This window comes from Sitophilus oryzae, unplaced genomic scaffold, assembly GCF_002938485.1.
Source record: "Sitophilus oryzae breed Bouriz unplaced genomic scaffold, Soryzae_2.0 scaffold_119_pilon_pilon, whole genome shotgun sequence".
NCBI lineage: Eukaryota > Metazoa > Arthropoda > Insecta > Coleoptera > Curculionidae > Sitophilus > Sitophilus oryzae.
In genome coordinates, this window is record NW_022145837.1 from 3,204,981 (window position 1) to 3,224,634 (window position 19,654).

The 19,654-nt window shown below is 35.1% G+C and overlaps 2 protein-coding genes across 2 annotated transcripts; both read right to left on the minus strand.

Moving 5' to 3' along the window:
* Positions 1–17,266: 17,266 nt before the first annotated feature.
* LOC115891796 lies at positions 17,267–17,620 on the minus strand. Its single transcript, XM_030912355.1, has one exon. The coding sequence runs from the start codon at positions 17,618–17,620 to the stop codon at positions 17,267–17,269; it is 354 nt and encodes a 117-aa protein (XP_030768215.1).
* Positions 17,621–18,024: 404 nt separating this feature from the next.
* On the minus strand, positions 18,025–19,152 carry LOC115891797. The gene has a single exon (XM_030912357.1). The coding sequence runs from the start codon at positions 19,150–19,152 to the stop codon at positions 18,025–18,027; it is 1,128 nt and encodes a 375-aa protein (XP_030768217.1).
* Positions 19,153–19,654: the final 502 nt, after the last annotated feature.

Sequence of the window (19,654 nt, forward strand, 5' to 3'; positions counted from 1 at the left end):
GATATCTAAAATTGAGATGGTTATATATGAAAAGTCGATACAACAGACAGAGACAGAAACTCGGAATTTCAATATCAATTTAAAAAGTGAGGTTATTGTTCAGTTGTCAAAAGATCGTCAAAATGAAAATAAAAACAATAAAATTCAACTAAAATATATTTTGTGTTCAACTCCAACTAGTCCTATTATGGTATAGGCTATTTAAATTTACCTTTATGGAAAAAGGAAAAGATAATTCAATTTCAGCAGTGGTGGTGGTGCAATAGATCTATTGATGGAATGTGATTTATAAGAAATTAAAACAAGAAAAAATAATCTGTAAGTAATTTATAGTTTAATTACATGATATTACTGTTATATTTATTATATTAACATTTTAGTACAATTGATAATAGAAAATATGGAAGAAGCTGGTGAAGTGCAAGCAGAGATTTATAAACAAATCCTAAAACCGTCATCTGGTAAGATATTAATATTGAAAATTAAAAAATAGCATAAGACTGTTAGTAATAACAAAATATGTTGTTCTAGGGCTTCTCATAGTAAAAGAAATAGGTAGGGGTAGCATCAATGATAGTAATTAAGGTGAGTTTTTATTTTATAAAATAGATAAATGATACTTATACTTTTGTCTTAATAATAATAAATGAATAGTACCTATAATAATTCTTACATTTACACATTATATGTACAAATTATTTAATAAAAAACATTAAATAAATTTTTTTTTGTCATATTACTATTATTTTTAAGAACTTAAAGTGATGGAACTTCAAAAAAAAGAAAAAATAAAGGAAAAATCTTGTCTAAAAAAGTTGAACTAACTGGAATTCAAAGGACCACAATACAGGTGTTTTAGCAAGGTTTAGCTAGAGAGTTACTTAAAAAACAGCATGGAGAAGAGATGTACCGTATGATCGAAAAAAATGGCGTCAGCAATGGCTATGAAATAAAGATTGCTGTCATTTCATATGTAAATTTATATGGGAAATATCATCGATCATCATTTCCCAGCCAACTGGACGCCATTTTTTTTCGATCATACGGTATAAGGTACATAGTGCAAGAAATTAAACTAAAATTGTAACAAAATTGTAACAAAAGAAATAAAAGCAAATGTGAGTTGTGAATAACAGGTTTTATAAGGTTCCTGTTATAACATTAATGAATTAAGATATGCGAATTAAAAAATAAAATAAATAGTTTGATTTAAAAAGTTTTATTTATTTTTTACCTACTTTAGAGCTTTATTAAAAACTAATTGAAGCCTGGCGCATCCACCACGAGATCAGGAAAAAAAATACTTTTTTTTTAATTAAATGAAAAACAAAAAATCCGGCGACGACAGTTTTTAGAAGAGCCATTTAGCTATCTTTTAGTAAAAAAGCAACTTTCTAGAGCAAGTCGTTACTTCAGTAGAGACGACACAGATAAATATTAGCATTTTATATAATATGTAGTAATGGTTTATAATTGAAAGGATTTAAATAAAATAATTTATAAATTACTGTTTTATCACTATTATCCTAACTTAATGCATTCTCTTCGTTCTGATGCTCTAACAGAACAGAGACTCTCTTTATTTTGTAACAGTCCTTATAAAGTCCGGCACTAGCAACAATAGTTTTTGCACCATTTCAATGTGTTTATTGGTGTTTATACCCCATACGTTCTAAAATGATTATAGCCCAACATACTCCAGAATAGGTAAGTCTTTTCCAAATAATCTAAAATCGAATTTATTTTGAATAAACGAAATCTTCAATAATAACAATGTCTTGGTTATGTTAAGCAATTTTGTCAAATATCAAATAAAATCAATATCTCCTCATGCCTTTGCTCATGCGTCAAATTTTTTATCCGACAAATAAAGCACTATTTAGCAGTTCGGGCGCCAGATAGGATATCTGGGAGATAAGTTTAATTTATCTAATAGATACTGTTATCTATAGGTGAAGATACGCGTTTTTCTGCTATCCGTCAAATAAAATATATCTGGCAGATTATAACACGCTATCCGTACCTGAAAACACCGGGGGTTAGAGTCAGTAACTCGCATTTTCATTGAAGGACACTGTAGTATTTATGTCAAACCAACAATCACCGAGAATGTTCGTATAATTTAACAAAATTGTGTAAACCGCTCTAAATACGAATTGTTGGTTAGGTTCAAAATGTTTTCTCTTTTTAAATAAATTTAAGCGTTAACATTATTAGGCATTTGCATAAAAGTGTGTATTTTGGGTGTTATTTCGCAAAATTTACAGGCTATTGAGGAAACAGAAAATGTACAGATTACAGAAATAAATTGAAAATAATATTTATATTAAAACAGCATTAGATATACAGGGTGGCCCATCGAAAACGCTCCGCAAGGCATAACGGCCAGGGTATTCTTTTTTTCAAACAATCCAAACACACGTCAATTTTGTTTGTGTGGGGGACAACATTTGCTCGAAAATCTTCAACCCTCTAAGCGGGGGTATCATCCCCCAACCTTTTTTCAAATGGGAAGGGGGGTCAAGTGGTGCCGCAATGAAATGAGCTTTCTATTCTCTATATTTCCCCGCCTCGTTTTTGAAGATCGGTCGAGTCATTGAGAAAATATGAAGGATTGAAATTTGAAAAGTTTATTTAAACATTTTTCAGAGTAAATGATAAGGATAAATTCCTTCGACCATTTGCTGTTTTTTCTTATTATTTCTAGATGTTTACGGATTTTTTCACTTGCCACAAGGTTGAACGATCAGGTGCGATAGTTGCTAGATAGCTGTTCTGTGACTTGTTAGATTAGATTAGATTCTTAGAGGTGGCTTTCGGCCTGATCCACTGCGACCTTCTCAGATCTATTGTGGTCCTCTTCTGATCCTTAGATTACATTCTCCAGTCCTATCCTTTTTACAAAGTTTAGCAACTTGGAGACTGAACCCTCCATGTAGCTCCTTGGCAATGGCCTATCATTGCCTATTACCGGGAACCGCACATTTGCCAGGCTGTCACACCGACATAAAATGTGTTCTGACGTTTCTTCTTCAGATTGGCAGAACCTACACATAGTTTCGTCTGTCAATCCCATCAGCTTTAGATGCCTATTTAGCTTACAATGCCCTGTTAGTAGACCTACTACAGCTTTGACTGTCTTTCTGTCCTTGCTTATCAAGTCTACCGTGAATTTTGGCGAACGTTCTACAATGAACCTTTTCGCCTGTCTGCCCTGGTGAGTTTATCCACCATTCTAGAGATTTGTTGGCCACCCATCGCTCCGTGGCCATTCTCATGACCGCCTTTGCAACGCCGCAGAAGGGTTCTGGGCCTATGAATGGCATTGATGAGCCTTGCTTGGCCCTTTCATCTGCCTTTTCGTTACACTTGTGACCCTCGTTCCCTGGCACCCAGGCCAACGTAACAGTGCTACGTTCGCCCAAAGTATTCAGAGCACGCACACAGTCCCCCACTAGTCTAGAATTGACCTCCGTGGAGCTGAGTGCCTTTAGCGCCGCTTGGCTGTCTGTGAAGATCGCCACAGAACGATTTGTTCTTTGTTGCCTTATTATTTCTTCTACACAATAGTGGATTGCCGTTATTTCTGCCTGGAAAATTGTGACATCCTTGGATAGGCTTACGTGGAAGGTCTCCCTTGTTTCGGCCCTACTATCTCAGCTTCTACGCCTTCTGACGTTTTTGAGCATACCAGGTTGCCTCAGCTTGAATGGGTACACCTTTACTCCAGTCTTCCCTTCCTGGTATGGTTATATTAAATTTGTTGTTGAAGCTATACCTAGTAGCTGTTGCATCAATTGGCAATCCCAATACTTTGTCTGCTTTTAGCTCTTCGATTAGCTTCTGGTTAGCAGCACTATGCGTTTGGCTTATGTGCTGCTGACCGTGAATTAACCTGTGCATGACAGATCTGGCTTCGCCTTGTATGAAAATATGTAGTGGTGGTAAGTTCAACAAGACTTCCATCGCATTTGTAGGAGTGTTTTTATGGCCCCAGTTACACACAGACACGCAAGCCTTTGTGTGGAACTTAACAGCCTTACCGCACCCACTTGCGATGTCTTTGTCCACCACGCCACCGACCCGTAGGTTATCATGGGTCTTACTACCCTTGTGTATAGCCATAGAGTCATTTTAGGGTTAAGTCCCCAGTTTTTTCCACACATCCTTCTGCACCTACCTAAAGAGATGGCAGCCCTCTGTGTTGCTTTCGCTATGTGAGTATTCCATGTAAGCCTTTGATCAAAAAATATCCCAAGATACTTTGTTTCTTTGGCAAATGAAATCTCCGTTTCTCCTAGCACTGGTGGTTTTAGGCCTTTTGGTGCTATCTTTTTTGTAAAATTGACAATTTGTGTTTTCTGAGCATTGACTGTCAGTCTCTCTTGTTTGCACCACTTGTCAACTTTGTTTAGGGCTGTCTGTGACTTGTGCGTTGAAGTTCTTCTCAATATCGTTAAACTGACCTACAACAGAATTTCCAAAAATACTAGCCCACACGTCCAATTTCTGAGGGTTTTGTGTGTGCACCTCGTAAAAAACCCTGGTTTGTCCTCAGCCCAGTACCGACAGTTGTGCCGATTAACTACACCGTTCAAAAAGAAAGTACACTCATCCGAAAAACACACATTAAATAGGAAATTATTATCATTCGCCACTTGTTCACTCATAGTTTCACAAAATTGCAGGCTTCTATCAAAATCGTCTTCGTTGAATTCTTGTACCTTCTGAATTTTGTACCGGTGGAACTTGTATTTTTTTAATATCCTTTGGACACTTATACGATTCACACCGGTCTCATTGGCTAAGTTTCTTGTACTCAGCGTACTATCCATGGCAACTTGGCCCAATACGAATACCTCCATAGCTTCATTTACTACAGGATTTTCCCTCTGCCTCTTTTTATTCATAACGGAACCAGTTTCGAGAAATTTGGCTACTAACTCGCGAACAATTTTGCCATAATGGTGTTTGTCAGGATGGCGTTCATTGAATATCTGCGCAACCCGATTGCCACATTCAATATTTTTAAAATAAAGTTCGATTATTTCCACTTTTTCTGCAAGTGAGTACACCATAACTGTTAAAAAATTTAACGATATTGAGAAGAACTTCAACGCATAAGTCACAGAACAGCTATCTAGCAACTACCGCACCTGATCGTTCAATCTTGTGGCAAGTGAAAAAATGCGTAAACATCTAGAAATAATAAGAAAAAACAGCAAATTGGTCGAAGGAATTTATCCTTATCATTTACTCTGATAAATGTTTAAATAAACTTTTCAAATTTCAATCCATCATATTTTCTCAATGACCGATTTTCAAAAACGAAGCCGGAAAGTATAGAAAGCCCTTTCCATTGCGGTACCACTTGAACCCCCTTCCCATTTGAAAAAAATTAGGGGATGACACCCCCGCTTAGAGGGTTGAAGATTTTGCAATCATTTTTGGGGCAAAAGTTGTCCCCCTCACAAACAAAATTGACATGATTTTGAATTTTCTGAAAAAAAAATTACCCTGGCCGTTATGCCTTGCGGAACCTTTTCGATGGGCCACCCTGTATATCATTTTTTCAAACATGTCCTTCAAATCCTTCGATTTAATAGCTGTTAGTAAGAAGTTCACTTCAAATATGCACTCTTAGTGTTTAACAGACTGATTTTTTATTAAAAATTAATTATTTATTTAATAGTTTGCAGGAAATACCAGATAAACAAACAAAAAACTTTGGAAATTTGTATTTCGTCTTGTTTCTATAACAAAATAAAGCAAAACCATCACCCAAATCGAACAAATTCCAATTCCCTCTCGCTAAATTTAAAAACAACGAACAATTTATCGCCGCCAATCGTTTCCATTTTCTTTCCGGCGACCATTTAAAGTTAAATAGGTGTAAAATCCTTCGTCGTAATAGCCTACAAATCCGGACCGGTAGTTTTTCTTCCGCTTTTCCGTCTTATTTCCTTTTGTATTTTTATTTGCAGCAGCTGCCGAAGCCGGTACCTGGATCGGAAAGCTCCGGCTCAAATTTATGCTCTATTTTCAGGAAAAGAAAGATTTTCGTTTAAAAGTTTAGAATCGATTGGTTTTCGATTATTTTTAATTAATAAAAAAAATTGTGTTGCAAACATATCAACGACTTCCATTTATCTTCTTTTTTTGTTGCACACGCGGTGTTTCTACTCTATCTATCCTTGTCGAGAACCTAGCGCCCACGCGCCAAATTTGAACATTAATTTTAAAAATTTAATTTGTAAAATGCATATATTCGAACAATAAATTGTATGTTTATTGTCACAAAATTTAAAATTATATAAAAAATACCTTTAGTCACTCCGTACGAATATCAATATTTTTAGGAAATCTAACTAGAAAGTATGCATGTGGTTTAATATAAATAGAAGAACAACTGAATACTTTACTTGCCTGTGAAAAGATAATTCGGGGACCTTTATATTAGAACTTCCACACACCAAACACTTTCTAGTAATTTTTACTAGTATTTAGAAATTCCAACGGAAAAAAATAGAAATATAATTGCACAAACTTAAAATTAACTTCTCACTGAACACACTTGCATCCTTGGCTATATAAAAGCGGCCGATAAAAGAGTAATTAATACAATTTTTAAAATAAAAAACGCAAAAAACAAGCGTCGTTACACAATGGAAATAAGATTATGACATATGATTGTGATAATATGATGGCAATGAAAAGTTGGTTTCCGTAACAATGTATAATTTGTACTTTCTAAACCGTATAAAATTGTGATTATTTTGGAAATACGTTCAACTTTTAATGCGCATGCGCAAAGTACGTTTCAGAACGTTTCATAACTGCGATAAAGAAGGTTTGAAAATGGCATGTCGTGTGATGTTGGAGACATATTTTTTAATGCTAAACTTATGGCACTGATTTATCCACGTAAGTCTATATGATCTAGGGGCCGAACAGTCATTACGTTCGGGCTTTGTACATTCCGACACCCACGGTATACACAGCGGCACAAACATTTCCCTCGGTCTTTCGAATTAATTACTAACAACGCTAATAATTCGTGGCGCTCCCAGCGAGAGTCCCACTGTCCCCGACACCAGTCTGGGCGCGCTTTTTGTCTCCCAATTTGTCTCTCCTTTTGGGAAACGGCGACGGTGGGAATTTATCCTCTCCGCCACGTCCTTTTTCTCCCGGTTTCTCCCTTATTTCACTCCTTCCCCAGCGTCGTCCCACCCCCTGTCGACATATTTACGACTCGGTAATGGAGACTAAAACGATCTAGTAGTCGGCGACACGTCACTATTTAACCTAGGACTGGAAGAAGCAACGCAACGCCAGAAAGTCTATCTGTCTAATTTAGACAATGAGCGAAGTAGCTGATTTTATAAGGTCTTGATACAAACAAGACGAAAAACCAAATTCAAAATTAGAAAAAAAAGTGCATAGCACTTAGCACTTAGCAAAACATAAGCACGCCAAATTTCATTCAAATCGGAATATCGGTTCTTAAGATATCTTAAAAAAATGTGATTATTTTATTAAATTTCGATGCCCTCTAACGGATAAACGAAGCACTATAGTCCACGGAATATTGGGATAACCTGTATATACTCTGAAATGGAAAATGGGACATGCATAAGGATGCTTTGTCGAAAAAATTAAACTCTGCCTGTTTTGCATTAAGATCTGTTTCTAAGGAGCTTAACCTGTCAGTGGCTAGAACTGTTTATTATGCACTTTTTGAGTCGCACCTCAGATCTGCCCTTCCATTCTGGGATACGTGTTGTGCGACTCAATTTGACCGGCTTTTCAAGCTCCAGAAGAGAACTGTTCGATATTCACTGGGACTAAACAACAGAACACATTGCCAGGACTTTTTAAAAATGTTTTCGAATCTGCCAGAAAGCACTCTGAATCACCTAACAGCTTTAATAAACATGTCGTTCCAAAATGGTATTTTTCCCAAATATCTTAAGACGGCAATAATCATTCCTCTGCATAAAAGAGGAGACAAAGATGAAGCTTCTAACCAACGCCCAATTACACTCCTTCCAACGCTATCTAAGATCATAGAAAGGTTGGTTAAAAGAAGGCTGGTATCTTTTCTGTTTAAGTACAAAATACTTACTGAATATCAATTTGGATTTCTAAGCAGCAAGTCCACAAATGACGCTATGTTTTCCCTCCTTAATAAAGTTTACTCCAACCTAAACAACCATCATTCTACAACAACAATTTTTTGTGATTTTTCTAAGGCGTTCGATTGTGTAAATCATAAGATCCTAATTAATAAACTGCAGCACTATGGGTTCAGGGGATCGTCTCTCGAATGGTTTAAGTCGTATCTGAGCAACAGAAGTCAACTTGTGAGGGTGGATACCACGTTGTCTTCTAGCAAGCCAATAGAACGTGGAGTACCACAAGGCTCAGTACTAGGCCCTATTTTGTTTCTTCTTTTTATTAACGACATTGCTAACATAAACATCAGTGGCAAAATATGTCTTTTTGCGGACGACACTAGCTTTACTGGGTGCAACAAGGACATCACGGCACTTCATAGGATTATATCAAATGAGTTAATCGCCATTAAATCTTGGTGCGATTCGAACCTCCTGAGCCTTAACATTTCTAAAACTAAAGCTTTGTCGTATAAAAACTCGTTGCCGCCTTTTGTACTTAACAACACCACCATTGACGTCGTAAAATCTGTAAAATTCTTAGGGCATGTTGTGGACAATTCTCTGAAATGGGACATACATATCGAAGCTTTGTCGAAAAAATTGAGCTCTGCTTGTTTTGCATTAAGGTCTGTTTCTAAGGAGATTAACTTGTCAGTGGCTAGAACTGTTTATTATGCACTTTTTGAGTCGCACCTCAGATATGCCCTTCCATTCTGGGGTACGTGTTGTGCGACTCAATTTGACCGCATTTTCAAGCTCCAGAAGAGAACTGTTCGATATTCACTGGGACTAAACAGCAGAACTCATTGCCAGGACTTTTAAAAAAAAAATATTAACTCTTCCTTCCTTATTTATATTTGAATCCGTTTGCCTAATACGTAAGCATGTATCAGATTCTCAAGAAAGGCCATCTCACACTTATCCACTGAGGAACGCGGAGCAAGATCTTTATCTACCTACCTCTTGTTGTTGAAGCTCAGAGTTAGTTAAAAGTTCAATATTATACAACTCGAAAAAAATGCACAATCACGTGCCATTTGAAATCAAATCCATAATATCATTTTCTTCATTTCGCCAAGCATTGAAATCTGATTTACTAGACAAGGCTTTCTACGCCGTAAATGACTTATATTTTGATAATCGAATTTGATCTTGTAAACACTGGGTCTAATGGTTGCTATTACTATATTTACCAATGACATCGAGGTAAATTTATCTAGAGGTCATTGATATTTATTATAAACTTACTAAATATTTTTGAGTCTTATTTTTTTTTTGTTCTTTGACATTGTAATAATTTATAAATGTATATTTTAAACAATAGGACTGACAATGTTATTTGTATAATGTTTTGAATTCTCTTTTGTTTGATTGTTTGTTTACTTTGTTTGTTTACTTTACCTTTGTCTACAAATTGTAAAATTTTTTGACAATAAAGGCATTTATTTATTGACTTTATGAGTACAGTTACAATTTATTATCTATACTCGGGTGATAAATACCATTTTACAGATTTTGGCAGAGATGACAATTAATGGCCTGAGAGTTATTGTTTTTTCCGGCAACTTTCTGGTTTGGTGAAATCTTATTTTCCATAGTATTTTTTTCTACTTTTTCTTTTTTTTACATATTTTAAACTAGTCATTATCAAACTGTCATTTCCAAATTGCCGTGATTCGCCGTCGGAAAATCAAAGACTTTGAAAGCAGCCAGACGATTTTCAGCAAGCAAACAAACAAATAAATAAAATTCCGTTCAGTTAATTACATTAATTGAAAAACGATCGACTGCTGTGGGTCTCGTTGGCGGAAAGTCTCGGAAAATCGCTGGAAACTTTGGAAAAGCGACTCGTTTCAGTGAAAATGAAAAAGCAGGACCAGATTAAATCCCCCTTTTACGTTCAGAAACAGAATAAAAATGAAAAAAGTTAAAACAGAAAAATACAAATTTGTATATATTATCCGTAGATCATACATACTTACGTGGATAATTCAACGCCATAAGTTTAGCATTAAAAAATATGTCTCCAACATCACGACATGCCATTTTCAAACATTCTTTATTGCACTTATGAAACGTTGAATGGGTTTGTCTCTCTCGAGGGCTTTACTTTGCGCCATGGGCATTAAAAGTTGCACGTATTTCCAAAATAATCACAATCAGGGGCGGGAAAGTGAAATAGCAAAAGCGGTTCCACCGTTTCCACGGAAATCTCTAATAAAATAATTCCAGCCCTAGCCACTAGGTGGTAGTGCAATTAATTTTTAGGTTAAGAAGTTGCTACTAGTTATTGCCAGATGGCGTTAAATCAGAATTTTTTTGTAGTTTCCATAGTTTCCAACGGCCATTGTCATATTATTGTCAAATTCTCAAAAAATATTGTCGTTGTCATAGCGCCAACCACGGGGGTGTCACTTGTATAGGAAAACAGGCAACAGTCAAATTTAAACGTGCCAGGACCAACGACAAAGAAAGCAACATCTGCCAGGCATTGGCTTTCTTTGTCACTCACATTGCTTAAATCATGATACCGCGGCCATTTTGCCAACAAAGAAGCTGGCCGGGCTGTCCTGGCAAGTGATTTAAAACAATTTTGCTTTTTACAATATTAAATTACCATTTGGATGTATTTAATGCGATTATTCAATTAACTGGTAAGTCAGAAATTACACACAAATACTTTATTCGTAAATACAACTAAGATGTAAACGTAGTTTTGTATTTTTAGATTTCAACTTTTGCAAAGACCCGCCGATAGAACTTGCCTGGCAGCGTACCTGTTTAACTAAACGTATTATTTCCTGATAATAATATCAAAACACGTAAGTACCTCTATAATTTATGATGACAAATGATTTTGATTATGTTTTATGTTATTTAAATACTTTCTAACCTCAAATAATAGTAAGATCCTTGTTTATATCGCACAGCCCGTTCAAAACTGTATTGTCTTCAAAAAATGTTTACAAAACAAACAATTATTACAAAAACAATGTCCTTTTAATCTGATTTATACCTCAGAAGGATGCCAGTAAAATTTTATTAAATCAACATTATATTATTTGGCCATTAATATCCAAAAAGGAGCATATTGCCTTAACTTAAATTTTCTTTTACTTCTCTTGACAATGTTCTCTATATTCTCTATTTTGAGTTAGTAAACTTTTGAACGGGATGTGCGATATATAAAATACATAATATATCCAAGGGTATGATCTGATAAAAGTATTTTTTGATGCATTTTTTGGTTTTTTATGCACGTTGGCTTGGTTTATGTTTTATTCAGCTTATATTTATTTGGTATAACAGCTTTTTTTTGCCTTTGGAATGGCGTGCATTGAGGCTAGATAGTGTTTCATTAGATCATTAAAGGAATTTAAATTAGCATATATTTTTTGTGATATTAGTGTATTATCATGATACAGGTAGTTGTATCATAGTGCCTTATGCATGTTATTTACCTATTATATACTTATGTATTATCAGTAAATAGATAATAATATACTACTAAAATGTCTTTTTAATAGTATGTTTATCTTTCCAATTCACTAGTTATTTGCAAAATGTATTTTGAACTAATTTAAGTCATTAATTGATCATCTTTCTTTTTCAGGTTCCGGGATATTGTTTTTCATTGTTAAAAATATATATATATATATGTATTTCAATATTATTGTAATATAAATCGCAGCTCTAAAAAATAAATGATATTGTTTACTAATGTGTAATTTATTTACTATGAATTTTCTCTGAAAATAATAAGCCTTTAATAATATCATTGATTTGCTGTGTAAAGTTAATAGACATATTTTTTAATACATTAAATTACATTAAAGTAATAAAAATATGTTTATTAACTTTAAACAGTAAGTCAGTGATACTTATAAAAATATTTTTTTTTAAATTTCCCCTCTTTTAAGCCCCGCCCCTCCAATTCCCCTCAATTTAGCTAGTACTGCCAGGCGACACCAGGTGGCGTCTGTTTCCATTTTTTAACATGAAGTTAGCATTTCTTTAATGTACCTATTCTCTGGCGCCAACCATAATATTATCAAAATGTTTTTCAAACTATAATTTGTTATATTATGTGTTTTAATTAGACAATTCCTTTTGTTTGTGGCACTAAAAATATAATGTAAGTCTTTTATTTTTGCAATCATTTAAGTACCTATTTATATTTACTCCATTTACAAAACTTTGGGCGTATTAGGTTGGTCTTGTTTTATTATATTAAACGATGTTTAAATATTTATGACTTATAAATAAAAACTTTAAATAATAAATAATATTTCACTTGTTTGGCCTTAATTTTATTTAATAATTGTATAAATTATACTGTTAAATCTTATTTTTTACACGTCACAACGATACTTGTTATTAGTATTGTTGAATTTGAGTAAAAAGTAAGATTTAATAATCAAATTTAATTATTTTAGAGTAGAATTCAATAAATACGCTCATTTAAAAAGCCCGCGATTCGATCCATTTAAAACAAGCCCTACTCAATAGATGGCGCCACTTCTGTAGGACCATTTTTCAGTATGGCAGAGTCCATTCTTTTTCTAGCTCGGTATATTCTTTGATCACAATTTTATACGGTTTAGAAAGTACGAATTATACATTGTTATGGAAACCATGGACATCATATTGTCATAATATGGTCATAATCATATGTCATAATTTTATTTCCATTGTGTAACGATGCTTAATTTTATTAATTACTCTTTTATCGACCGCTTTTATATAGCCAAGGATGCAAGTGTGTTCAATGAGAAGTTAATCTTAAGTTTGTGCAATTATATTTCTATTTTTTTTCGTTGGACTTTCTAAATACTCGTAAAAATGACTAGAAAGTGTTTAGTGTGTGAAAGTTCTAATATAAAGGTCCCCGAATTATCTTTTTATAGGCAAGTAAAGTATTCAGTTGTTCTTTTTATTTATATTAAGCCACATGCACACTTTCTGGTTAGATTTCCTAAAAATATTGATATTCGTACAGAGTGGCTAATTTATATATAATTTAATTTTTGTGACTGTAAACATTCAATTTATTTTTCAAATATAAGCATTTTACAAATTAAATTTTTAAAATTAAGGTTCAAATTTGGCGCGGGGACGATAGGTCCTCGACAAGGATAGATAGAGTAGAAGAACCGCGTGTGCGACACAAAAAGAAGATAAAAAAGTCGTTGATATGTTTGCGACAGCTTCCATAGTGATTTACTTATCCACGTAAGTATATATGATCTAGGCACAGTAGTGGATCAAAACATAGTAAACCCCGACAATTTCCAAGGTGAACCAACCCTATATAATTCATCCTCGAAGCTGATTTAGTTTGGACATCCAACATGTGTCCGTGAATTTGCGCGTCGACTTGAGTTAGTATCGGCGTATTTCCTCGGCTGGAGTAACATTATTCCAAGTCGGACTTTTCCCAAAGCCATTTAATCTCTGGGCTCTAAGTAGCGGAGCTCGATCAAAGTTATGAGGGGGCTGGAATAGAGCCCCTCTGAACGGGGGTTTGATATATACATTGCTAGCAGCCCGCTAAGATTTTGCGTGGGGGTAGTAGCATGAAGGAATGTGTATTATGCATTATTATTACCTGACATGATTTGTAAAATTGAAATCAATACATTTCAACATTTACAATAAAGAGTACAAAATGCATTCGGTTGTTGGCTATGCGAGTCCAAGTTGGTCCATCCAACGATTTGGAGATCGCCCTCTAGGATGTTTTCCGTTCACTTTTCCCTTCACAATTAGCTTTTTTAGGCCATTGGTGTTCCTAGATATGTGGCCATATGTGTTGTACATTACTTTAGTTTTTGTTAAATTCATTTTGAAACCTACTTTATCGCTGGCTGTTAATCATCGCTGGCAATGAAGATTAATGTCATCAGCGAATCATAGATGGTTACAATTCTCCATCTATTTTTAATTTTTTTTCCAGTTGGAAAAAAGATTAAAAATAGATTGGAAATTCTGGGGTTGTTTTAAGATTTTGCGTGGGGGTAGTAGCATGAAGGAATATGTATTATGCATTATTATTACTTGACATGATTTGTAAAATTGAAATCAATACATTTCAACATTTACAATAAAGAGTACAAAATGCATTCGGTTGTTGGCTATGCGAGTCCAAGTTGGTCCATCCAACGGTTTGGAGATCTCCCTCTAGGATGTTTTCCGTTCACTTTTCCCTTCACAATTAGCTTTTTTAGGCCATTGGTGTTCCTGGATATGTGTTGTACACTACTTTGTTTTTGTTAAATTCATTTTGAAACCTACTTTATCGCTGGCTGTTAATCATCGCTGGCAATGAAGATTAATGTCATCAGCGAATCATAGATGGTTACAATTCTCCATCTATTTTTAATCTTTTTTCCAGTTGGGAACCCTGGGGTTGTTTTATATATCATTATGTATCTATACTCTTAAAACTAGAGCAACGGACGGCAAGGCTAAACCTATGCAAAGTCCAGAGACTAGCATGTCTTTGCATCACAGGAGCCATGAGAACCTGTCCAACAGCAGCAATGGAGGTCATTCTAGATCTAACACCACTGCACATTGTCATTGGTAGATATGCCAATGCGACAATAATTAGAATGGTCACTAACGGAATTAGTACTGGGAGAATTGTCAGATCAGGGGCTTGGAACACCCTCAAAAAGGAAATACCACTCCTGCAACTCCCAGTGGACGATATGCCAAGAACGTACAACTTTGAGAAACATCTCAATGTAGTATTGAGCAATAAAAAGGATTGGAAGAGCGAAACGCTTGCCCAGCAGTTAAAAGACCATACCATAATTTGGTATACTGATGCTTCCAAAACCAATACGGGAACAGGGATCAGGTGTTTGGGCCGAGAGCTAATTACTCCGAACCAATGGGCACTTACCTAGTATCCTACAGGCAGAAATTTACGCTATCGAGAGATGCGTACAACTTATCTTAGATAGGAACTATCGGAAACAAGAAATAGCCATCTTATCTGATAGTCAAGCAGCGTTAAAGGCGATCAACTCAGTATCAATCAATTCGAAATTGGTCAAAGAATGCATAGAGAAGCTGAATAAATTAGGCAAAGAAAACAAAGTCCTCCTACTCTGGGTGCCTGCTCACCAAGGGATAGAAGGCAATGAAAAAGCAAATTATCTAGCTAGGAAAGGAGCGAACACTCCACTAACTGGACCAGAACCGTTCTGCTTTCCAAGTGGTAACCAACTCAAGGCGGAACTCAAGAACTTGGAAGATTCCATCCGCAACCTGGAATGGAAATCTTGCAATGGTCTAAAACACTCGAAGAAGTTTCTGAGGGCTTATGATCAAGAAAAATCACAGATCTTCCTGGGTCTGAGTAAGAACAATCTTCGGATTGTCACGGGGTTTTAACAGGACACTGTCTCCTCAATGAACACCTCAGTAGATTGAAACTAAGAAGAAACGGCGAATGCAGATTCTGTGGGGAAGATGGTGAAACACCAGTACACCTCATCACTGAGTGCGCCGAGACGACAACCATTCGTGCCATGAATTTTGGTACGACTGATATTGAGATGGAGAACTACCCTCTATAAAACCGTCCCAGATACTGGCTTTTGTCAAAGCCCTGGGACTGTATGATGAGTTATGATTCAAGAAAGGGGGACACAATGGATCTGTAAGGTCGAAGTGATTAACCCCCTCCCACTCATTCTAAATTCTAAAAAATTCTAAATCTATACTTTTGTTTTGGCTTCTTTGTATATATTGGCGAGAGTAATAAATCTACAGGACGATAAATCCAGTGTAGGTATATAAATTAATATTCCTAATAAATACTCGAACAATCTATAGGGGGGGGATGATACAAGAAAAGGACAACTGTAGGGGCAGGGACTACTTAATCCGTGGCCACCCTTTGGGGAGTCCCGGCTTAAGAAGCTACCGATAGACGAGGCCCTAACATCGAGACGATGCCATTGTTGTACCTGGAGGAGCCCCATTAAAAACAAATTAATCATTATGGACGAGCTCGAAGCTAAGTTGTTAGGTTTTGTTGGGTAATCGGAAGCATATAATTTGTGGGATAAGTGGCTTATTGGATATGAGCCAGGAATAAAATATATTAAATAGAGGTATTTTAATACTGCAATTTTTGAAAATAACCTGATTCTTTTTATTTAAATCATCATTTTTTTATTTCAATTTCTATCATGGTTCCATCTTTGTTGCTCCTTAGGATGTAGTGCCATGAAAAAAGCTTTTAAAATTTCAAGTATTGATGAGTTTTTCGAGAAACGGATTTTTTTGCAAATCGATTTTATTTTTTTCTGTCGTTACTTTTTAGAAAATCAAAAAACTAATTGCATATTCTCATAGCCACTTTATTAGGGCTATATGATAGGGTTTTTAGACTTTTAAATTAGCTGATAACTTGTGAGATACAGAAACCAAATTAATTTTTTATTTAAAGTTTTGGAAGAACTCGTCTTCTGAGTACAATTATATGCCCCACTTGATGCTTTTTTTTGTTTTGGGTACCTTAACAATATATATATATATATATATATATATATATATATATATATATATATATATATATATATATATATATATATATATATATATATATATATATATATCCTCCTACAGCCTCTACCGCATCCCGCATTTCGATCGCCATTTTTCTCTGTTTTGCCATTCGTCATCTTTAATGGCCCTATCCCTCATTGTTTTTCTAATTCCTTCTTCCCATGATATCACTGGTCTTCCTCTTCTCCTTCGATTTCTAGGGGCATATTCTATAGCTCTTTTGGCCATCGGTCTTCCCCAGCTCTCATCACATGTCCATACCAGACAAGTTGTCTTGTTTCTATGTTGTCTATAGTTGTGAATACCTTTCCTGTCTTTCTTCTTATATCTTCATTTCGAATATGTTCTGTTCTTGATATCTGACACGCTCTTCTCAAAGAAATCCATTTCTACCACATCCACTCTTTTCTGTTTTTTCAGTCAATTGCCAGCATTCTGACCCGTACGATAAAATAGGCTTTACTATCGATTTGTAGATTGTCATTTTAGTTTTTAATTTTATTTTATTCGACCAAAGTACTGAATTTAGAATTCGGATACATTTCTGCCTTTGTTGTGTTTGTTCTATGTTGAATGTCCCTGTTTGATGTTCCTTCTTGAGATATTATAGTTCCTAAATATTTGTATTCTTCGCATTGTTTTATATTGCTGAGTTCTAAGCTCCGGTCTACTTGTCCATCGTCTGCCATTTTTAGATATTCTGTTTTTGTCATGTTCATTTTCAATCCCCATTCTGCGTACTCCTCTTTCAATTTTCTGAGCATATAGTCAATATCTTCCTCATCATTAGCAACTATAACCTGATCATCGGCGAACAACAAGGTTGTCAAGCAATGATTACCAATCTGTATCCCCATTCCTGAGCATTTACGTCTCCATACATCCAGAGCTTCCTTGGCATAAATTTTAAACAAAGTAGGCGACAAGCAACAACCCTGTTTAAGGCCTTTCGAGATATTGAATGGTGCTGATATATTTTTGTCAATTTTTACGGCGCTGGTTGCGTTTTTATAAATGTTATGGATTGCGTGGATGTATACTTTGTTTAGGCCGATTTTCGTCAGAGTTTTGAAAAGTTTTGTTAAGGGTACCGTATCGTATGCTTTTTGAATGTCGATAAAAATCAGATGGGTGGATAAATTTCGAGGTATTCTCTTTTCAATAACTTGTTGTAAGGTGAAAATATTATCTAATCACAATCTTCCTGCGCGAAAACCACTTTGCTCCTCTAGTTCTTGGCATTCCATTTCAATTCTCGTTTTCAGAATTCTACCATACAACTGGTGACACTGATACCTCTATAGTTTTCACACACCTTCATATCTCCTTTCTTATGGATGGAACTAATATATGATATGCTCCAGTCTGTAGGAATATCATCTCCTCGTATGAGACATCTGTTAAAAAGTTCTGCCAAAACTTCCAGTAGTATGATTGGTCCGTGTTTTACCAGTTCAATGGGAATGTTTCCTGGTCCTGAGGCCTTGCCACTTTTTATATTCCTAAGAGCTTTTTCTATTTCATTTATATTTATGTTGTCTGTGTCCACCTGTGTGATTTTAATTTCTTCTGTTGGTTCTATGAAGTGTTCTCGATCTTCTGTGAGTAAAATCTTATAATATTCTTGCCATTTTTCCATATTTATCATATCTATATGAGCAGATTGCTTATTTTCTCGTCGAATATTTTTAATTGCTTTCCACGCCTCTGATACTTTTGATCCGCCCATATACCTTTCGATGTGTTCGCATTTCCTGTCCCAACTTTCATTTTTCTTTTCGCGTACAATTCTTTTAACTTCTCTATTACAACGTTTGTATGCTATCTGATCCTCAGGGTTTTCTGTAAGTAGCCACTTCTGATAAGCTTTCTTTTTATTCTTTGTAAGCTCTTCCAATTCCTCAGACCACCATTCCGGATTTTGTGTACATCGATATTTTTGATGTCCTAAAGCTTCTTCGGCTGCTTGATGTATAGAGTCTTTAATGGTTTTATATAACTCTTCGGTATTAATTTGTTCCATTTGTATATTTTGTAATTTTGAAGCCAGTCTAAGTTTATAAAAGAAATTGTACTGATTCATGCCTGAGACTATCAAGTTGTAATTAACCGAATCTACCTTTCCTTGGTTGCCCTTGTGCTCTTCTCTCTCCTTTTGTGAGCTCCTGTAATTAATTACCACTTTGGCCATCAACAGATAATGGTCAGAACCGCACTCTATGCCACGATATACCCTAACGTCATTGGTTTTTAAAATTGAATTTTGTCGCAGGATCATATAGTCAATTATAGAGCTAAGCCTTCTTGTTCTTTGGAGCCATGTAAACTTGTGTACCTCTTTATGTGGGAAGAATCCGTTCATGATCTTTAATGTTAAACTTTCACACATGTTGATAATTCGCTGACCATTATCATTAACTGGTTGTTTCCCATGTTGTCCTTAACAATACCTTAACTGTTGACCTTAACAATAACAAAACTATTTAATTATTATTTAAAATAATTTCAAGTCCGACGCTGGTTTTTTAAATTATTTAATTTGATTATATTCATCAGCGTTAATTAACATTGAATAAGAAAGATCGCGCGAGCCAATTGAATAAATAATATCCAGTTCACCAATTTACAGAAATTATTTTTAACTTCTTTTATTGTGAATTTGAAATCTCAATATACGATCTAATAATATTCATAACAATCGCAGTTCTTATATAGTCTAAGAGCTAGCAACGTTTTCGAGAAAGTATTTTAAGACGTCTGTATATCTTTTACTATGCTCTCTGGAACAGCATGCGGCCCGTCTGGCTGCCGATACCCGTTGCGTTCACTACTGCGCATCGGAAGAAGATCCTATATTTTTATTAATTTAGTCCTATAAATTCTGGTATTGA